Source organism: Kwoniella pini, chromosome 9 (assembly GCF_000512605.2).
Source record: "Kwoniella pini CBS 10737 chromosome 9, complete sequence".
Taxonomy (NCBI): domain Eukaryota; kingdom Fungi; phylum Basidiomycota; class Tremellomycetes; order Tremellales; family Cryptococcaceae; genus Kwoniella; species Kwoniella pini.
In genome coordinates, this window is record NC_091724.1 from 281,768 (window position 1) to 302,989 (window position 21,222).

General features: G+C 38.6%; 6 protein-coding genes across 6 annotated transcripts; 2 read left to right on the forward strand and 4 right to left on the reverse strand.

Annotated features, from left to right (window-relative positions):
* Positions 1–1,026: 1,026 nt before the first annotated feature.
* On the forward strand, positions 1,027–2,535 carry I206_106390 (dihydroorotase, homodimeric type; the record flags this gene model as incomplete). Its single annotated transcript, XM_019158888.2, has 5 exons — positions 1,027–1,061; positions 1,124–1,211; positions 1,361–1,520; positions 1,627–1,772; positions 1,876–2,535. 5 exons carry the CDS (start codon positions 1,027–1,029, stop codon positions 2,533–2,535), a joined length of 1,089 nt encoding a protein of 362 aa, XP_019008026.2.
* Positions 2,536–2,751: 216 nt separating this feature from the next.
* Positions 2,752–5,060, reverse strand: I206_106391 (uncharacterized protein; the record flags this gene model as incomplete). Its single annotated transcript, XM_019158889.1, has 10 exons — positions 2,752–2,874; positions 2,940–2,999; positions 3,058–3,166; positions 3,249–3,647; positions 3,706–3,778; positions 3,842–3,937; positions 4,000–4,266; positions 4,347–4,428; positions 4,491–4,703; positions 4,809–5,060. The coding sequence occupies 10 exons, from the start codon at positions 5,058–5,060 to the stop codon at positions 2,752–2,754; spliced, it is 1,674 nt and encodes a 557-aa protein (XP_019008027.1).
* Positions 5,061–6,159: 1,099 nt separating this feature from the next.
* I206_106392 (uncharacterized protein) lies at positions 6,160–8,239 on the reverse strand (the record flags this gene model as incomplete). The annotated part of the gene is made up of 2 exons (XM_019158890.1): positions 6,160–7,676; positions 7,741–8,239. 2 exons carry the CDS (start codon positions 8,237–8,239, stop codon positions 6,160–6,162), a joined length of 2,016 nt encoding a protein of 671 aa, XP_019008028.1.
* Positions 8,240–10,906: 2,667 nt separating this feature from the next.
* I206_106393 (uncharacterized protein) lies at positions 10,907–12,410 on the forward strand (the record flags this gene model as incomplete). Its single annotated transcript, XM_019158891.1, has 8 exons — positions 10,907–10,940; positions 11,022–11,140; positions 11,214–11,334; positions 11,416–11,686; positions 11,764–11,946; positions 12,004–12,074; positions 12,126–12,202; positions 12,276–12,410. The coding sequence occupies 8 exons, from the start codon at positions 10,907–10,909 to the stop codon at positions 12,408–12,410; spliced, it is 1,011 nt and encodes a 336-aa protein (XP_019008029.1).
* A 371-nt stretch (positions 12,411–12,781) lies between these two features.
* On the reverse strand, positions 12,782–15,521 carry I206_106394 (uncharacterized protein; the record flags this gene model as incomplete). The annotated part of the gene is made up of 10 exons (XM_019158892.1): positions 12,782–13,168; positions 13,255–13,355; positions 13,439–13,491; positions 13,555–13,638; positions 13,710–13,851; positions 13,935–14,028; positions 14,100–14,165; positions 14,249–14,513; positions 14,610–14,967; positions 15,035–15,521. The coding sequence occupies 10 exons, from the start codon at positions 15,519–15,521 to the stop codon at positions 12,782–12,784; spliced, it is 2,037 nt and encodes a 678-aa protein (XP_019008030.1).
* Positions 15,522–16,073: 552 nt separating this feature from the next.
* Positions 16,074–21,007, reverse strand: I206_106395 (uncharacterized protein; the record flags this gene model as incomplete). The annotated part of the gene is made up of 22 exons (XM_070203310.1): positions 16,074–16,344; positions 16,408–16,606; positions 16,671–16,843; positions 16,901–16,944; positions 17,001–17,040; positions 17,093–17,195; positions 17,255–17,286; positions 17,348–17,418; positions 17,477–17,609; positions 17,744–17,812; positions 17,877–17,976; positions 18,050–18,434; positions 18,496–18,570; positions 18,634–18,760; positions 18,813–19,047; positions 19,101–19,159; positions 19,220–19,312; positions 19,369–19,453; positions 19,514–19,857; positions 19,946–20,703; positions 20,815–20,861; positions 20,944–21,007. The coding sequence occupies 22 exons, from the start codon at positions 21,005–21,007 to the stop codon at positions 16,074–16,076; spliced, it is 3,507 nt and encodes a 1,168-aa protein (XP_070059411.1).
* Positions 21,008–21,222: the final 215 nt, after the last annotated feature.

Here is a 21,222-nt window from a genome sequence, read left to right on the forward strand (position 1 = left end):
TGAGGGGTATGCAAAGAGCAAGACGTCAATCCAGAATCCTTGATGGGGGTCCTTCAACACCTCATTGACAGTACAATATTGTTGATGACTGCGAATATAGCTATTGGATCGATATTGAGAATGAGATATCCGTTATGGAAGACAGTTCCTCAGACCAAGTCTCTCTGATCAGCTCGATACTAGATTCTGGTGAAAGTTGGTCCACAATGGTATAAGATTGAAACAGCAGAAAGAAAAGATTATCATGGAGGCCGCTCAAAGAAAAGCGAAAGCAAAGGCGGAAGAAGTCTTTCATCGAAAATATTGCTAGTTTACAGATTTCTGCTCACGCAGTGAATCTTCTCTAGGTCACAGGATTAACAAGACTTGATGATTCAGAACAGGAAGGTAATGGTGGTGAAGGATTTGTAGTGATCTTTAGTGGTATCATATAAAATTGCATCCATCCAGTGTTCCCTTAGGTTTTTAATCTTATACGGCAACTGATCACATTCATCAATGACAAAAGGCTATAGAATCCAAATAAAAATGAAATGTCTGAGTGCTTGGCATGCGAACATAAGTCTCATGAAAGACCAGTAACAACTTTGATCAAGGTTCGAAGAAGAAAAAAAGGTTCATCAGTAATTACGCCACAGATTAGCGATTTTGCTTTCTACTGAGTTTACAGCATATGTTGTTGTGAGACGGCCATATGAAATTAATCGTTCACAAGGGAGATTCACCAAGTATGCTGTGTGAAGTCTCTTCGCATATGAAGCGCATTCTTCCTTCTCCTCCTTACAAGAGCTTAATCACGTAGATTTCAAAAAATATGCATAGATTGTACGCTGTGAACAGACCGCTTTTCAACTCTTTCAATACCGGGAGCGATCGAAAGGGAAGGGCGGAGATGGCCGCGCTCGAGAATTGACCTTCCGCGAGAGAGATAAAAAGTCGATAACAAGTTCAGAGAGGTATTCGTTATTGATATTTGACTTCACCTCATTGTTCCAAATTCCTAAACCCAATAATAGAGCACTCAGTATGTCGAACGAGATAACAATTCCTTCTCCAGCGGAGTAAGTTCTAGTCCATGTGTCGTCAATTCCGTTTTGCACAACGTGCTCATTTAGTCAAAAAGCTTTCATGTCCATGTCCGTCAAGGGAAGATGTGCGAACTCGTTACTCCACAAGTAGCAAAAGGAGGTGTAAAGACAGCTTATGTGATGGTAAGTGATAATCATCCCCGAAATTCCCGAGCTGGACATCTTCAGTTTCATCCACTGAGATGTGTTTCGACAACCTTTCAAGCCCGCTTCTTATGTGGATGAATGATAATCTCGGTTTTATGCTGATCAGCATTTTTGAACATTGATAGCCCAACCTCGTTCCACCACTCACTTCGACCGAGGCTGTTCTATCTTATAAATCTGAATTGGAACGTATTGATCCTTCCGTTCAATGGCTCATGACTTTGTATCTACACCCTGACGTAACACCTGAGGAAATTAGGAAAGCTGCTAAAGCTGGAATTAGCGGTGGGTCAGATATCTTGACTCGAAAAGCTGTCGAAGGGGTCTTGGCGGGTCGTTTTTTCCAGTATTGAGCTTGAGAGCTGATGGTTCTGCCTGAATGTGTCAATAGGTGTTAAATCATATCCTCGAGGTGTAACTACAAACTCTAATTCAGGTATAGAAGATTATGGAGTATATTATCCTGTATTCAAAGCTATGGAAGAAGAAGGTATGGTTTTAAATTTACATGGAGAAGTACCTAGTGATCCTGAGAAGGTCAGTCGAGTTTTTAGTTTTTTTCCAAAAACATTAAACTCATATTCCCTAATTTGAATTGAATGCTAAAAATGATTTTGCTAATTGTTTTTATGATTTGTAGAATATATCAATTTTAAATGCCGAAATTCATTTTTTAACACATCTTCGTAAATTAGCAAAAGATTTTCCAAATTTACGTATAGTTTTAGAACACGCAACAACTTCAAATGCAATTGAAACTGTTAAAGAATTACCAAATAATGTAGGATGTACAATTACAGCACATCATTTATATTTAACAATAGATGAAGTTGCACCACAACCTCATCATTTTTGTAAACCATTAGCAAAAGAACCAAAAGATAGAAAATCTTTACAAGATATAATTAAATCAGGAAATTCTAAATTTTTTTTAGGTTCTGATTCTGCTCCTCATCCAATTTCATCAAAAATTCCAAATTTATTAAATAATGATAAAGAAATAGGTTTATCAATTTCTGCTTGTGCAGCAGGAGTTTATACTTCACCTATTTTAATTCCTTTAGTTGCTACTTTACTTGAATCTTTTAATGCTTTAGATCAACTTGAAAATTTTGTTAGTAATAATGGTAGAAATTTTTATAATATACCTGCAAAAAAAGGAGATGAATTAAAATTAAGAAGAATTGGTGAAAATGAAAATAAAGGTATTGTTAAAAATACATTTAAAAGTGAACAAGTTGAAGGTCTAGAAGTTGTACCATTTTGGTTAGGAAAGAAGCTGAATTGGGAAATTGTCTAGGTTTGAAAAGAATCATCAGAAATATTGTATACGTATGTGGATTCATGCATACGGTGTGATATATATATATATGCCGTCGTCAACGTGGAGGCGTTCACATCTGTGACCCAAGCATAAGATTATGAGTATTTAGTTGGAATCAAATCAATGCATATGAACAAAATGCGATACAAAACCCTTTCAATTTATGTCTTCCTTTCCATCAGAACTGAACTCTTACCCTTGAATTCCAAAATTTACACCTTGAGCTAAAGGCAACTTGCTTGAATAGTTGACAGTAGCCGCAGACCACCTGACGTATTGTTTCCAAGCATCACCACCTGACTCTCTACCCCAACCCTAAAACAACGAAGGTAGCGTATCAGCCTCAGTGCCTTGGTAAAATTATCGAGGAAGGGACTTACAGTAGATTTATTACCCCCAAATCCTGCTCCAATCTCAGCACCCGAAGTACCGACATTGATCTGAATCATTATAGCGGTTAGCTTTGTTCACAAAACTGTCAATACTGCATTGGCTCACGTTGACAATACCACAGTCACTTCCATCAGGACCCAACCATTTGCCCATAGATTGTACATTCGAAGTGAACAGCGAGCTCGATAATCCTTGAGGAACACCGTTATTGATTCTATTTGACCATCATTAGTATAACGAACTTGAGTTCTACGGAGATCCTTTCCAACGATTAAAAGGTGATCGAGAATACTCACTGAATAGCCTCCTCAAGAGTATCAAACTCCTGGACATACAATATCGGAGCAAAGGTTTCTTCTTTCCAGCATGGATCATCTTTCTTTGGTCGGGCAACGACTGGCCATACCCAATTTCCTTTCTCCTCTACACCGAAATCACCGCCTTTTATCCTGCCTGATCTGGCTGTCAAGATTTCACCACCTCGGGAAGTTATTCCAGCTAATGTTGATTCGTATTTCTCTACAGCAGCTTGATTGTGCAATGGTCCGATCAAAGTAGATGGATTCAAAGGGTCTCCTACGAGTAGTTGGTTCCCGGGTTGTGTTGAGTCATACATTTTCAATAATCGGGAGAGGAATTCTGCGGAAATGGATTTATGGAGGAGTAATCGTCTAGTCGAAGTACATCTTTGACCACTATGTGGATACTATGTTCAGTTTGACTAAGTCCTATATCAGGAATAGGTTCACTTACGCAGTACCGACAGCAGCGAAAAGGACGCCTTGTAAGGCAAGACCGAGATCGGCATCTTCGTCGACAATCACAGCTAATTTAGCCAAAAGTAACCATTAGTAATGTCAGAGGGCTGTTTTTGTGTAGCATCTCTCACCATTGTTACCACCTAATTCGAGAATGGCTTTTCCGAATCTATCTTGAACGGCTTTTCCAACTTCCTTACCGACTTTCTCACTTCCGGTGAAACTGACTGTGCACGATGTGGACCTGATCAGCTTGTAGCCTATAAAATTGTCACGGCGGCAGACTTACTAAGAGGGACTTCTTCGCTGCCTACAAGAGTCTTACCGACATCTACCCCACCGCAGACTAACGCAGCAGCAGCTGCTGGTAGACCGTTCTTCTCAAAGACAGGTTGTATGAGTTTGGTGATTGCAATGGACGATAATGGGGTTGACGGTGCAGGTTTCCAGATTGTTGCATTACCAGTGACCAAAGCGATAGTGAGATTCCATCCGTACACGGCTACAGGGAAATTAAAAGCTGAGAGAATACCAACTACACCAAGCGGATTTGGATCTAAGAGTGAAACGATTTATAAGCTCGAACATTCTGATTAATTACGTCCTTGGTAAAGTTCGAACAAAATGCTGACTTACTCTCGTAGATTACGTGTTCAGGTCGTTCAGAAGGTAAAACATTTCCCTTCATTGACCTTGACAAACCAGTAGCGTAATCACACTAGATAGTTTATAATCCATGGAATCAGTGATCCTGCGATAAAGTTCAAATATAATACTCACAACATCGATGAATTCTACGACTTCTCCTCGTCCTTCAGATTTAATTTTACCCATCTCAAGAGATACCAAATCACCCAATTCATCAACTTTCGATAAAAGAGCTTCCCTAATTTGTCGAACGATTTCACCACGTTTTGGTGCTGGCATTTTTCGAACCAACTTAGAAGCTTCAAATGAAGCTTTTATAGCAGCTTGAGTTTCTGCCACAGTTCCCTATATGTACAAAAATCCAGGCGAATTAGCGATTCATATTCCCAGATGGGTTGGAAATTTAGACATCAATGTATTCGGAAACAAGAAAGCCGAGCTAAAACTTACACCTTTTATTCTACCTAAAACTTCTCCTGTAGCTGGACATTCTGAAATCAGTTCTTCACCTGATCCTAACCAATTTGAACCATCAAAAACACCAGGTATAGTTTTATTTGTATCAATAGGTAAATCAAGTGAAGAAAGGATTTTTGATGCTCTAGTAGATAATAATCTAGTTCTAGAACCGTTTAAAATAGTTTTAGAAATAGATTTAGGAAACATATTTTCAAATTCAGTATCGATAGCTATAGGAGACATTATTCAGTATTACTTCAATGATTTATTAGGGGAATAGTCAAATTCAGAATGAAGTGAATGAAGATTCGAAAAGGAGTGGAAGAACTTGTTACTCACTCTACTTCTATATATACCTTTCAACTTCAGTAAGTGTGAACAATTATAAGAGCTTGACTGATTTTACTTATATTGCTATTGAAAGATGTCAAGATGAGAAGATGTTCAGTTTAAACTTTTGCATTGACATAGTTAATTCGTGTTCAGATGTTGAATGGAACGATTTTCTCAATGATAAAATCAAGTAAAAGTCAGTTGAATAATTGAAATTAATGATCAACAGCGCGGTTAAACAAATAACCGAACTCTAATCTTACTATAGTATGTTGATTTATTTATAAGCGCTGTTATTCTCCTTTGTTAGCACGTTGTCATTAGACGGAAGACGGTATTACCTTGATTATTAACGGATCTTAGCAGTCGTTCTTGCCATGCTTCATGATTTCAAGCGAGTTTTGTAAAGGATCCCAAACGATGTCGGACCGGAACACATAAGACGACGCGTGCAGCAAGTGTGATTCAATCAATTTTAAAGACAGGGACAGCCTGGTAAATTGCGTGTCATAAATAGAAGTATAGATATGACATAGTTCAACTCGTATAACTCGAAAAGATGTATGTAGATTAATTAGGTGAACAAAGAATGCGTATATTGGTAATTTTTGAATGCATATATATTGAACTAGCAATAAATCTACATACTATGAAATGAAAATACAATGTTCAACATTATAATTTCAATTCGGTTAAACTACCAAAAAAGTAGAACATGGCATGGCATGATGATTGTCGATGATGATGATGCGTAAAACAGAAAAAACGTGAAACCCACTTTAATATAATAATCTATAAAATGATAAACCCTTTTGTAAAAATTCGAAGATGTTGAGAAAGTGATATTCCATCTGATCAACAGATAGATTATCAAACAATGTGACTAAGTAATAGTCCATTTTATAATATCTAACAAGTGAGAAAGAGCTCAACCCAATACTACTTGAAGATACAACGACAAAAAAGCTCTTTTTCGCTAAAATATCCAGCCAAAGAATATTAACCTATCTTAGAATGAGATACCTTGAATACCGTGTTGACCGGCTACAGATCTTCTAGATCTGCCACCATGTCTAGCGGTTAATCTCTTTGTTCCTTCCACTTTTTCGGATCTAGTCAAAACCGGAGTAATCTCATCTCTCTTTCGTTGAGAGACTGAAGTTGAACCAGTTGCACCAGCTTTGAATTGATCATAGATGATAGTCGATTGTTGCTTGGAAGGCATGTTACTCCATTGGTTTAAGATGGAATCATAAGAATCGGAAGAAACGTCAACGTAGAAAGCTTGATGATTCCAAAGACCCCATCTTCCCATGTTAACAGTAGAATGAGCCCAAGATAACCAAGACAAGTTGTATTTGTTGGCTTGGTTAAGGATGTATGACAAAGTTTCTCCATCAGCCATGAATTCACCCAACATTGATGGAATACCGTATCCAGTCCATTGATCGATGTAAGCTTGAACGGATTGGGCGTATTGTTGAACGTTGGAGCTGTAGTCTGAACCCATCATGAGGTATTCGTGGAAAGAGTATACAACGTTGGTCCATCCGTATTGACTTGGATCGGTACTGATTGATTCGTGAATGATAATTCTGTTGGCATCCACTGATCTGACGGCATCATACAAATCTTGTTGCAAGTTGTTACCCCATGATCCGGTAGGTTCGTTGATGATATCGAATCCGGCAATGATTGATTCACCGAGATAATGAGTTGCGACTTTCTTCCAGATTTCACCAGCTGCATCTCGTTGAGATTGACCATCGGATGTGTTTTCACTGATAGCAGAGTAAGAAGCTTGTTGTCCTGCCCAAATGTGGAAATCCAAGATGACGTAAATACCTCTCTGCTTAGCTTGAGCAACAGCCCAATCGAGGTGAGTGAAAGCATCTGACCTCCAGTTACCACTGGCATCGTATAAGTTTCTGAAACCGAAGGGTAATCGAATAACGTTGAAACCAATATCAGCAATGTTATTGAAATCATCTTCAGTTAACCAGTTATTGATCCATGCTTCCCAGAGAGTGTTGGCTTGATCGGTGCCGAATCTAGATTCTAAAGTATTCAATGGGAATCGATCTGGGTTCGTAGAATCGGTGATACCACACATCCAATCTTCCCATACTAACCAACCACCAATGTTAGTTCCTCGGAGCACGACTTCGTTACCGTTGCTATCAACAATCTTAGATCCGCTCGTTTGGAGGTATCCTGACGAAACGGATCCGGTGGTAACGGAGGTGCTAGCTGACGAGGTGGCAGAAGCGGTGGAAGTAGAGTTATTGGAAGCAGTAACTGAGGCAGTGACTGAGGCAGTAACTGAGGCGGTGACAGAGGCAGTACCTGAGGCGGTGACAGAGGCAGTACCTGAGGCGGTGACAGCTGAAGTGGCCCACCAATCGGCCGTTGTAGAAGCAGAAGCGGTTTCGTTGGCGACGGCAGAAGATGAAGAAGATGTAGGTGCGCCTGCGTATAGTCCACCACCGATTATAGAAGTGGCAGTAGCAGTAGCGGTGACGGTAGCTATGTTACCAGATACTTTTATCAGCAAGGTGTAGGATAATACATCCATAAGGAGGCGACATACCTGATTCGCAATCATCGGAATCATCTACCTCTTCGACTTCGGTAAAAGACCATTGTTGGTTGGTGTTACCGTCAAAGCATTGCCAAAGCTGGATCATCGTACCACTAGCGGAATTTCCATCTGTGATATCGAGACAGAACCAATTACCCCATTTGATGTTATTGTTAACAACGGAATATTGTTGATTGGTGTTGTAAGAGAAACAATCCCAAATTTGAGGTTTGTTACCATTCCACCAACCACCATCTGGAATATCGATACATTTATTGGTCGCTGTATTTTCAAGATGAGATCCAGTCCATTCCCAAGTTGTATCATCGTCATCACAATCTTTAAGTACTACTTTAGCACCATTGTAATCTCCTTCTACACCCATACACATTCCAGAGAAATGATTTGACTCTATTTGGTATGTTGTACCATCGGTTGGAGTGGAAAGGACAGATGGAAGAAGGGAAAGGAGGGCGAAAAACGTTGTGGCGTATGTGATTGGGGACATTTTGTATCTTGTTTTTACTAAGTTTATTGGTTTATAAATTTTGTCTTGAATAGGGTAGAGTACCAGACTCTATATTCGAAAAGAACGTGGGGTCGTTATTAGAAACTACAAAATCGTTAAAACCATCAAAAGCGTTAGCATGCAAGTCTGAGAGAACGCGTTGAATGAGCGGCGAGGTGGCAACTGTAAATATGCACAGTAACAAGCAAATATGCGTGGAGTCGTGAAATGTAATCTTGGGATCGTAAATGCGGAACGAGGAGAGTATGTAGGTGAATGAGCCGTATAGAAGAGCTGTGAAGAAGAAGAAAAAAAAGAAATGAAGTAAAAAGGAGAGAGGAAAAAGGAATAATGATGAAAGTGTTCTATTGTATTTATAGTTTGACACACTCACGGAGAGAATGAATTGAAGAAAGGGGTAATGTTATAATATTATTTCCCGTTCATCCAACAAAGGAATCCGATTTAATCTAATAGCTTGTCTAGAAGCTTATAAAGATAATCAAAGCGTTTTTCAATCAACACGTTCCCGTGTCCCTTGTTGTTTTTATTCTATTTTATTCTTCCTTTTAGGGTTGTTTATTACAAGTGGGTTTGTGCGTTAATCTGTTTATCTGTAACTGTATGGTGGAGTGAGGAGTGATGATCACTCAAACGTCTAGTCGAAATAGAGAGTAAATGAGGGAAGTAAAGCGGATCAAAGAAGATGTTACAGATAAGTCAAGGACAAAGGAATGGAATGATGAGATGAATGATGATAGAAGAAGATACAACAAATCAATCTTTCTTGAATCTTGACGTGAACAACTTTGCTTTGCATTTGGCTCAATGGAACTGGGACTGAACTGTGCATCTAGATTTCATCGGACGCCTCTTTCACCATGTCTAATCAGGGTATGTATTGGCTTGGCTAATTCACAAGAAATCATAAGGTGATACCAACTAATGTGACATGTTTACGCGTTCTAGTTGAAAATCAATTGAATCCATCGCGACTATTTTCTTATATGGTACATTTCAAATGTCGTCACGTCAAGCCGCATATTTTACTGTCCATTAGAAAAATGTCACATTGATTTTCAGGGAATAAAAGTACGTTTCACTTTTCCTTACCGGTTTCCAAGGGATAATCCCTCAGGTTTCATACTTTGAAAAAATTTGACTTTCGGATTAAAACGCCCTGAACAAGACAAAAAAAAGATACAAAAGATGAGACGCGCTTTGATCGCTTTTCCCATTTTTTGCTTTTACTTTTTGTCAGACTTCAAACTCCAACTGTGCGGGTGAAATTTACACAATACGAAAGCAAGAATTTTACTCGATCAGCTGCGTGGAGGGGATCATATTGTCTTTCTTTGGCAAAGTCTCGCCAAGAATAGGCGTTGGAATCTCACCTTGGTATATGGGGAAATAGCAAAACAAAACGATTGTTAGAAGTCGCGTTTCGCAATGTTTCATCACATTAACCCGAAAGTCAGTTGTCTTTGTATTGTATACTTGACCGATCGTGAATCCTTCGCTTTTAAACCCGACTGACAATACGACCAATACTTAGACATGAAACACACAGCTGCGGACGTACGCTTCATTGACCTTTGTTCTGCTACGGTCTATAGTACTGAACCTTCTTTGTTTCGCTCATTTTACCATACATCTTGTTCAACTGAACGGTCAAAAACGCTCAAATTGCTCGCATGTTGCTGATGCCACTTGCTTGTCATCGTCCGTTGTCGAAAGGAGGGTCAAATCTACAACTTAAAGGTACCATCACCTCTTGCTAACGCTTTGATCGCTTCATGGTGTAGAAGTTGGATCAACATGTCATTGCGCTTGGACTTAATTTACTTTGTTTGTATGGCGATGAGATGGATGGATACTGATTCAATCACTGACAATGTGTTCTACATGATCAAACACTTCTGGTCAGATATACTTTTGAAGTATTTGCGAATTTTTCAAGGTAGTATCATATGATCTCGACCGCGTAAAACGAGAAAGTTGGACATCTTATCCTTCGTTCTCTGCATCGCCCAACATTGACGAGCAGCTTCCTTTGGGATCATCAATAATCGACGACAATCTGGGACCGCTCGATTACTTATTGGATTGACCAACGAAGCCTCGTTCCATTGCATCTGACTGCCAATCGTTCATCAGGCATTGTTCGTATCAACATCGCTATCGTTCACCGATTAGAGAAGGTAGATATTTAGGTGAAACGGTACCTTATATGTTCGAGTAAGCATTGACCTGTAATTTTTGCGTTTCTCGTCGACTACATCATTCGCGGCTACGAATAGAAAGCTGTTGAAGACTTCCTTCCTTTCTTCTGTTTATCGATCAGCCTCTCACCGACCGTTCAATCGCTTCTTCTCGCCTTAGCCATTTAATTTCGATATCGAATATTGTCAGTCATACACTAATTTTCGCTAAGCAGATCGATAGCTTCACGACATCTCACAATCTATTCATTTTTCCGACCTGTTTTCATTTCGACTACCAAGACTCGAAGCCGCGCAGGTTTATTGATTCACCTATATTCTTTCAGATTCTTCACCACTTCTTGGCAACTCATCGTATTTATCTGTCGACGTCTGGACGGTTGGAACTTGCCGAAACCTCAAGCAAGTCAGATTGCAGTAGGTGGATCGAGGAGGATTTGACGCAATGCCTGATCCGTTCGGTTCATTCTCATGGATATGTGCGTACCTTCCCGCCCCTCTGACTATGTGGTCGAAGATATACCAAAGTTTGCAAGAGCTGATCGAATAACGACATTTAGGTTCTCATACAGTACTTCCGCAATGTAATCTATTTTTCTCTCAACTATTCAACGGGGATTCTCCATCTTTCACCACTCTATTTCCTGACAGTTCAGAATTTTTCACAAACTATAATGTAGTGAGTATCAGGCATTTGGGCTTGAGTAGTATAACGAGTTGGCTAACACAGTGCAAACTCCCGCTTTGCACAGACAGGTACAAACGTTCGTGAAGATCCTGTAATTCAAATCGCTCGGTCTGATGCAGGTACAGGTATAGGAAGTAATTGTGAGAATGCTAGAGTTGGTCACAAGGGTTCCCCAGGTGATATAGGTGAGCCTCTTCCTAGTATACTTCCAAATCTTGCTTCATGCACGCGAGGTTTTGAGCTGAAATGCGAGATTATCAATACAGCTCTTATCATCTTATCGGTCCTATCGTTCTTACTGGCACTCGCACTGTCATTCCAGGCCTCAAAGAGGAAAGCAGCCGTTGGTCGAATCGAATTGCGCTTCTTCCTTTTCTTGTATGGCCTACACTCGGCCTTACAAGTCATTACGATGTCATCATTATTGGAACAAGGTACGATTGTCCTAAGTGTACTTAGCAGTATACATGTGGCTGTCATAGCTACCATATTTTGGGTTTTATTGGGTAATGCTATTATTGCTACGCAAGTTGTTGAGTAGGTGATCTGATCCTAGTTGCTCTAAGCCTATTTGGCGATATGCGGAGTCGTGCTGATCTTATCGACGACCATAGGGACGGTACAGCAGCTGCCATTGCCCCTTTATCGATGTTCGCTATCCTTTTTTTCGTGCCTACGTTATATATTTCCTTGGACACCTCATTAGGCTGGACAAGTGTGTTTAGAAATACAGGGGAGAACGCATCGAATGTGAAGAACATAGCGCTGTTCATATTGACTATGATCTGGCCAGCAGTGTAAGTTATCCACTGCATCGGCCGTCATCCTACCATCATGCTGAATCTACACGTTAGCGCGGCAGTCATCTATACAATATTGATGATTTACATCACTCTGGGTGCTTTAAGGGAGACGAAACCTGCTAGTAAGCTGATTGTCGCCGATCGAATTTGAGCGTAGCTTATACTTCAGTCAGTGTTATACCTCTGCGCATTTATTCTGTTCGGTATAGGTCAAGTTTTATTTTTCTTAGTATCGCAACCACTGTGTGATGTAAGTTCTCGTCTGACTTCTTGGTCTGATACAGAGGAGTGTGTGCTGATACCAACTCCTTGGGTATGTATAGGCATCAAATGGAAAAGTCAATAGCGCATTTTTAGCTACTTTACTTGATTCTAGCGCTGTGGTACTAGTATATCTCGCCTGGAAAAGTATCACTGAAGATGATTGGGGAGAAGAAGCTTATGGTGCTTATTATTAAACTGACGTGAGCGAACCAAGGAAAATCTTGGAGAAAAGGAAGATTAGCTTAACAGTGAAAGCGAGAAGCTTCAGAATCCGATTATGGAAACATGGTATCTTTTTTGTATATAGGATTCGCCATACACGTACTGTATATATCCTTTTGTTTTTGGCACTTAAAATGTAGTTTTATTTTGGATAATATATGTTACCTTGGATTACTCCTTTGAGTAGTGGTTTCTTCAGGAGCAGTTACTCACCCAAATAAAAAGGAATGTATATTATTGATCAAATCAATTTGAAAAGCAATTATATCATACATACAGTAACATTATACTGAGATAATACATTATACATTCCAATAAATCATTGAAAATTGGGAAATTATGACTATCCACCACCATGTACACTTGCTCCACTTAAAGATATAGTCCTTTTTAAAACTTGTTCAACATTTGGTAATTCTTTTTTGTTTTTATTATTAGAATTTTGTCTTTTTATATGTGATGGTCTAGTTGTTGTATTATTTTTAATTTTTTCCAATTCAATTGGATGTTCATCATTAATTTCATCTTCATTACTTTTTCTTATTATTTGATTATTCTGATTATTTGATGATATATTAGATTCTTCATCTTTTCCTTTTATTTCAATTGTTTCTTCTTCTTCTTTTTCTTCTTTTTTTACATTTACATTTATACAATATTTTAAATTTGATTTTTCACGCCATTTATCACCGTATTTATATAATAACATTAAAGCTATAGCTGAAATCCACTAAGTTCCATAAGAATTTCAAAAAAAAATCGATAAGTTATGAATTAATTGATGGAGAAGAATAGATTATTTGATAAACAACTCACAGTTAAAATTGTACATATTGTTAAAGTTAATCCCCATCCTATAGAATTTGCAATTGGTAAAACACAAGCTGAAGCTGCTGCAGAAAATATATAACGTATACCTATTTAAATTATTTTTCAAAAAAATCAATTTTCTATACTGTGCATATATTGAAATGAGTAATCTCGAGGTAATATTGCTCACAATTGTTAACTGCTATCACTTCTGCACTTCTACTCTGCATGGCATCTACTAAGCTAAATCCATAAAGTGATTTGTTAAGCTGAATTAATTTTTGCAATAAGACATTGTTGACTTACTATGTATTCAATGGAGCAACTACGAACATCAAAGATAATCCATTTAAGAATACCATAACTAGTGGAGGAGCAATACCACCGGCACTTAAAATTAAAGCACGAAAATCAATATGATTTAACCGCTTGAAAGTATACAAGGATGATATTAAACTTACCCATATTCAACTAACCAACCATATCCAAGAGCTGAAAGTGGCATCAGAATGAATGCACCTAAATATCCAGTTTTTAATCTATCTTCAGGTCTTCTATAACCTCTTTTAGCGATTTGTTTAATCACAACTTTATCTGCCCATGCTATATTTTCAAACGAAATAGAGAAATAAAGCAATCAATTTCGCTTTCTACACTATTGATCTTGAATTCGATTTCCAACTTACGGCCAATTAATTTAGATCCTAAAATATTACCTGCTCCACTTGATAGATATAAAGATCCAACAATTGCTAAATTATGTAATTTATACCTTTCTTTCTATTTATTCAACGATTTACAATTAGCTGATCTTTGTATGTCAATTAAATTTAACAGCTGATTTAACGTACAAAAACAGAAGATAGAGGTACCAGTATAACATAAGTATCAATCATTGCAACACTTGAAATAAAAGTCTAAAAGAAATTTCATTTTATTAGTTTTAATTTAACGAAGGAAAAATATCTTTGAATGTGAATAATGGAAATGATATGCTCACAGCAAGAAGAATATTAGGCCATCTTAATAAACCTAAAGAAGATAATGGATTACAAAAATACCAAACGAATTTTTTATTTTGTTCTTTTTTTAATAAATCATGTGGTAAAGGAGGATGAGAAGTTTCAGGTAAAAAGAAAAAAACTGCAAAAACAGATAATGCACCCATTCCACCTAAAAAATATTGACAAGATCTCCATCCTGCTGAAGTATATTCTGTAAATATACCTGCTAATGCAGGAGAAATTGCAGGACCAAGTAAAGCTCTAGGAATTTTTTAAGGAAAACAAAACAATAACATCAATTTCTTATTTTCAAACCCTTTTTTCAAAAAGATTGGAAAAAATGTTTAAAAAACTTACACCATATAAAACATTGACATACCTCTACTTCTTTCAGTAGGTCTAAAAATATCACCAATACTACCTGCACCAACACTTAAAAAACAAGAACTTCCAATACCTTGAATAATTCTTGTACCTGTTAAAGAACCAACATTTTTACTTAAAGCAACACCAATACTTGAAATTACCATAATTGGCATTGAAGCTAAATAAACTGGACGTCTACCATAAAATCCTGCAAAAGGTGACCAAAAAACAGGTGCAATTCCAATTATAATTATAAAAACAGCTACAGTATAATTTATAATTTCTGCTGTTGTATTTAATTGTTCTGCCATTTGAGGAATTGAAGGTAAAAAAATTGAAGATGTCATTGCTATAAAAAATATAGAATTTAATATAATCAAATTTAAATAGATTTAGAAAAATTAAAAAAAACTTACGAGCTATAATTGCACTATAACTTACAATAGCTAATATTCTATTTTTTTGAGATTTAGTAAATCTATCATAAACATCTTTTGGTCTACCATCAATCAATTCAATTTCTTTTTCTTTCGTTATTGTTAAATTACTAGAATCTATATTTTTTTCATTTGAATTAAGTTGAATTTCTCTTTCAGAATTTAAAATTAAATTATTTTGTATTGATATAAAAGAAGGTGGTTTTGAAAATTCTTCTTCAATTTCAATTTCAACTTCAATAGGTAATTTCGTATTTAATTCTTCAACTTTATCATTAATTCCATAATCTTTAGATTTTATATCATGTTCATTAGAAGAAGATGAATTTAACATTTTTTCTATATTTTTATTATTATTATTATAATGAATTTGATTAGAAGAATGTAAAGTTGAAGTTGAACTTGAAGGTGAATCAGAATTTAAATTTATATTTGTATTAGAATTTAAAGATTGATCGATCGACATTGTTCATCTATCCTTTATATAGTGACTCTTAACATCTAAAAATCGAATAATTCCAACTGTTGTTTGTACAGCGCTCAGCGCATCAAGAGAAATCAATCAAAAGACAATCAAATACAATCATAAATGAATAAAGAAAAGCATTAAAGACATGAAAGATTCAATTCCTGTATATACGGAGAACTAATGGATTTTTCATAACCCATCTTATAACTCATCATATGTCGCATTTGACCGAAAAGGTAACTCTCATCGGTCAAATCCGAGTTATAAGCGACGAGCGCAATAAAAGAGAAGAATCTGAAAATAGACTTAAACAAGATAATTCAGGGTTAAAAAAGTTGGATTCCGAAACTATGGGTGTTGTCGCGTGTCGATCGAATTATACTTGAAATACTGGAGAGATTTCGGTTGACCGATCAAACCGAATTCAAATACATTTAAAAAGTAGAAACAACTTTATATAATGGTCACATCAACGGAACAACTTGAGCAAACAACACATCGTGTATATCCGAATTTACAAGCCTATCCGTTCTCTAGCTAAACATTTGATCACACTTTAACCCAACTACATTCCGATTCTCTTCTTTTCTTATCACCTTTCTTCTTGTGATCGTTTCCTAAAGTCAATTTAACAGTCTTGATTTCATATCCTCTGAATGATAATTTGACTGATACCGATTCATCTTTCTTGGGCTTCTTTTCGTCTTCTTCAACATCATCACTGTCTTGAATAAAGTCAGATGACTTGTGGATCTTAAGATGTTCAACATGTTCCTCAAGGATGTTGGTAACTTCAGCTTTGATCACATCTAGACCATGACTATTCGCAAAATATCAGCTTCGGATTATCTCACTGCTGACAAGTTGCCGAATCATGACTTACACTTTCAACGCAGCTCTGGCATGTCCACCAAGGTGTTCATACAATCTCAATATAATCGTCTTTGCTTCTCCAGAGAAATCATCGTCTTCGCCTCGCTTAATGGTTTCCAGCATGACATTGGGTGCATTTTCGAGCCTGAAAGGACAGGACAGGGCCAAAGGCTCCAGTGCTATATCGATCGGTTCTTTGGAATATCTCACTTTGGGAGAAGGGGCAAATTAGGTCAACTTGCTGATGATGTCGAATGATGATAGGGGACTCACGATTCATTGGTGCATTGAAAGCATAAGCGACCTTGGCCACATCGCTCTCCACGAATGTACCCTTATGAGGATATATGGCGAAAGAGAATCGATGGGTGCCCATATCACAGTCAGCATCCGGCTGAGTAGGGGCACGAAGAAGAGATAATCGCATGATATTCCCTTGAGTCGCGCTTTGGACACATGTCAGCTACTTCTGGACCAAGGATCAATGCAAACTGATGACTTACTAGCCGTATTTGCAGTCATTGAGAATGGCAACACCGTATCCGTACTACCGACAAGAACGGTGTCAGCTACGGAAGACCATGTACGCAACAATCAGCTCACCTCAGACAAATCAGCGAATTTATGTCCACAAACTTCGAATCTAGTCTCCTTGTCAGCTTCCAAGTCTTCATTGCAAGCAGAGATGAGCTCACTTAGCAGCATCCCAGGTGGTATTTCTATGGGTAGGTCTAGCAACAGTACCAAACTGGGTATCATAGGTGGCGAAGTCTGAGTAAATATCCAGTGGGAGCTCGACTATAGCCCCGAAATAAGTCGTGTTAGCCTTTTACCTCGCTTACTGGTGAGTAGCTCACATTTGAGGAATTGATGTTTCTCTCTCCAGTCACTACAAAATAGTCAGCAAGCGCCCGGCCTTCCATCGAAAAGATCACAAGGCAGTATCTCACATAGTAGCATCAAACCTGATCATACTCCTGGCATCATCCTTCAGAGAAGCTGCAATTGCATCCATAGATATCTTTACAGTGGCATCCATTAGCGGTCGGCTGATATCATCCTCATATAGTGCCACTCACATTGACTTCGATCCTGCTTTGGCCGATCTGCAGACTAGCTCCAATGATCGCTCGAAGTGGTCCATATTCCTTGATATGTACGCTTTCGAAATCAAGATGAGTTTGTTTCTCAAGATGGAACTCATCCACATCCCTTCAAAGCATATATCAGTTGACCACCGACAATAAAACATGTATTGGGTGGCCTTTCAGCTTACCATGCGCTGAAGAAATTTCGGGCCTGATATTAGCGATTGCTAGACTGTTGAGATCTAGGAATACACTCACTCCCAATAATTAGGGTGGTCTTCCATAATAACCAAGCCGCCAGTCTGACCAGCAGGAATGAGTTCCTTACTATAATAGGTCGATGTACGATCAGCCACTCCTCATCGCTGAATACATCGAGCTGTCCACTTACTCGAGTGCTTTATCATAAATACTAGTGATTCTACCATTCTCGATTCTCATCGAAATCTTGTCATTTGCCATGATGAAGAGGCCCTTATATTCCTCTTTGACTGATTTAGAACGTGTTAGCGTTACCATCCACTAGACGCTGGGTGTATACGGAAGGGTAAGGCCGGGACATACCTTCGACTTTAGGATTAGCATACAGTCCTCGAGGGTTACACAACATAAAGCCTTGATGCTCATTGGGAGTCAATCGCCCACAATTTTGATTGGGCGAAGGAGTTGAGTTCTTGGTGGATAATAGTAGATAGCCGATTGTTCCATCTTTGCTAATCTGCGCAGCTCTAGATTGGATTTGAACATGGGCTTCAAGTGGTATTTCAATTACTTCTTGTCTAGCATAATCAGGTATGGTATTGACGGCAAATATCGGTCCGGAAGTTTTGGCAGGCTCCTCGGCTGAGATTGGTACAGAAGAGTGGTAGATCACAGAGTATGCTTCGTTCAGAACGGCGTGTATGGATGATTGTATCGAAGCGTATCTCTTCTCCGCATCTTCGTAAATCTGCCCGGTCAATTGAAATCAGTCTAGATCTGTGAGTGGAAACAGATAAGCGGTGACTTACCATAGCGATACCACTCCCAGGTAAGACATCATGGAATTGACATAACAAAAGATCCTCCCAAGCGGAATCAATACGCTGAGCCCGAGGTTTGTAATGAGCCCATGACACATGCTGTGACTAGTTAAGCAGATGACGTACCTTCTTAGGGTACTCATAGTCCGGATCAATCAGACTCGCGATCGTAGCTGCATACTCAGCTTCTCGCATGAGTATCTCACTCTTCCTATTACCTTTCTTGATCGACGCATGTGAGGTATATGTTCCTCTATTATGTGATAGTCAATGTATGTGCGATTACAAGAGGTTGTTAGACATACCTGTGAAGCTCAAAATACAACTCTCCTCTCCAATAGGGCAGCTTGGTAGCATTATCCGTCTCCTTTCTTACTGAATCGTAGAACTCGTCGAAACTACCTCCCATCTTGACTAGGGGTAATTGACCGCCTGCATCGGATCTTTTGCCAATGGCTCGAGCTCTTCGAAGTTTCTCAAGCATTGGCGGGGTAGGTCCACCTCCTCCGTCTCCATTTCCGAAGAGTAACAACGATTGTTCTGTCATTTCTATCAGCCTAAGAAGGGAAACACGAGAAGCGGCAGAGGCTCACCAGTGACATCTAGATTCTTGTGCCCTGTCATACCCCTCCTGATCTCTCCGATATCGCATCTTGGCAAAAGATCAGCTGAGTGTTTTATTGATTCTTTAGTGAATCGCATCTATACTTACTGACTGTTGTAATTGTCTACTGGTGTCATATGGGTCAAAACCTGAGAGCCGTCAAGACCAACCCAATTAAAGGTGGTATGGGGGAAGTTGTTGCTGAGGTATTACTCGTAAGCTTCATCGTAAGCTAACCTTCCTCTAAAAACGCTTACATGGAGTTCCATGACAGTTTCTGGGTGAAGAAATTAGGTGCACCAGCTTGTCTAGAAATTTGTGGCAATTGACTTGAATATCCGACTGTTCGATAATATGGTTGTCAGCTATAGCATAATGGTAGCGCTGATATCAGTTGCTTACAAGTATCAGGTAAAACGAAAGTTTTCGCTTTGATCCCGAATCTGCTCTGATAATACCGTTGACCATACAAGAACTGTCTGACTAAAGCTTCTCCTGACGGCATGTTGGTATCCATTTCTACCCATGTGGCTCCCAAGGGTTGGAAAGATCCCTCCGCTACTTTACTCTTGATCCTAGCAAATAAAGTAGGGTATAATTCTTCGGTCCATTTGAACTGCTGTGCTTGAGTAGCAGAAAATCTGTGTTCGGGATATCGATCAATCAAATCGCACTGAGTTGACCAAGATCTCGCTGACTTTTGTTGGGTGACTGAAAATGGCCAAAGCCATGCTGTATCGATGTGACTACGAGTGAGACGGGAATCAAAAATTGATACTCGATTGAAACTGCTCCTAAATCTAGCAGGGCAATACGAAAACAAATAGAACTCACCAATGACCCACACCCCACAATGTACCTTTTTGCTCTACAGCATTCTTACTATCCTTGGCGATTTCCTTTTCCCATTCTTTACCCAATATCTCTTGAGCTAATTTTCTAGCTTTTGTAACACTTTCTAAACTACCTCTCTTAAAGGTATTCATAATTTCATTGGCAACATACATTGAATGTTTACTCAATGGGGAATCATCAGGAAGAGTATTATATACTTGATGAATAGCGTTGAAATCCCATAATAATCTCCAAGCTTCCATATTAGGTACAACTAAATCTGCAGAATTTAGTCTATAATACCTATTGGGATTAGGTGGGTCCATATCATCTATTCCAAACATTCCATTACAACTTCCTTCAATATAGAAATGACTAACTCCTGCATCTCGATCTGATTGAGGTATAATGAATTCAACTCTTCGATCTCCATTGAAACCACCTGTCAAACCGTGAATTGGATCTCCTTCTACAGTATAAATCAAGGCTTCTCCAGAATTATCGAATTCGAATTGTATTCTTTCATATTCTGAATATTCTGGTGGAATGTGTAAAGTTATACGAAACCAATGGTTGGACCAAGATGGACCGAATTCTTCTCCTTTATGAGCTAAGCGGTAATTTTGTCGTTTAGCTTCTTCGAAAGATGGTTTAGATCGATTAGGAGCAGACCATACTTCGATCTTGACGTGGTTAGGATCATCTAGTCGATGAGCAAAGAGAAGTGATGAAAGGTTATAGTCGGCATAGTGACCTCCCTATAAGTTCAAAGAGTGTCAGTAAGGTTTGGGCCGGAAGATGGACCACAAAGGAGTATCGATCCGAAGCAAGTGCAAGTGGACTACGAGAATAGTTGACAATGGACTTACGATGAATTGGTCCAGTCTACCATGAGTAGAGCCAAGCTTCTTGTATCCTGTGGAGCATTATCCATATTAGCAGTCGTCCTAGACTTTCATTCATCATTGTGGATCAAAGGAAGAAAAGGCACAACCCACTCGCTTGGTCCGTTCTTTGCGGATAGTCCACCTTCTTGTGATTAACAGTCTCGTACGAGCTCATCGTGCTCATTGAAAGCTGATGAGGTACTGATCGATCTGATCGGCAAAATTAGCTTCACAGTATATCGTTGAATGTCAAGAAGAAAATGAAGAAGGAATTGATGCGTTGTCAAGTGTTAATCATCTGATCATTTCAGTTAATCTACCGTATGGTGCGATAAAATATTAGTATTGTATGGTGATAGCAGTAGTAGTACTAGTGTACCTTTCGGCCTA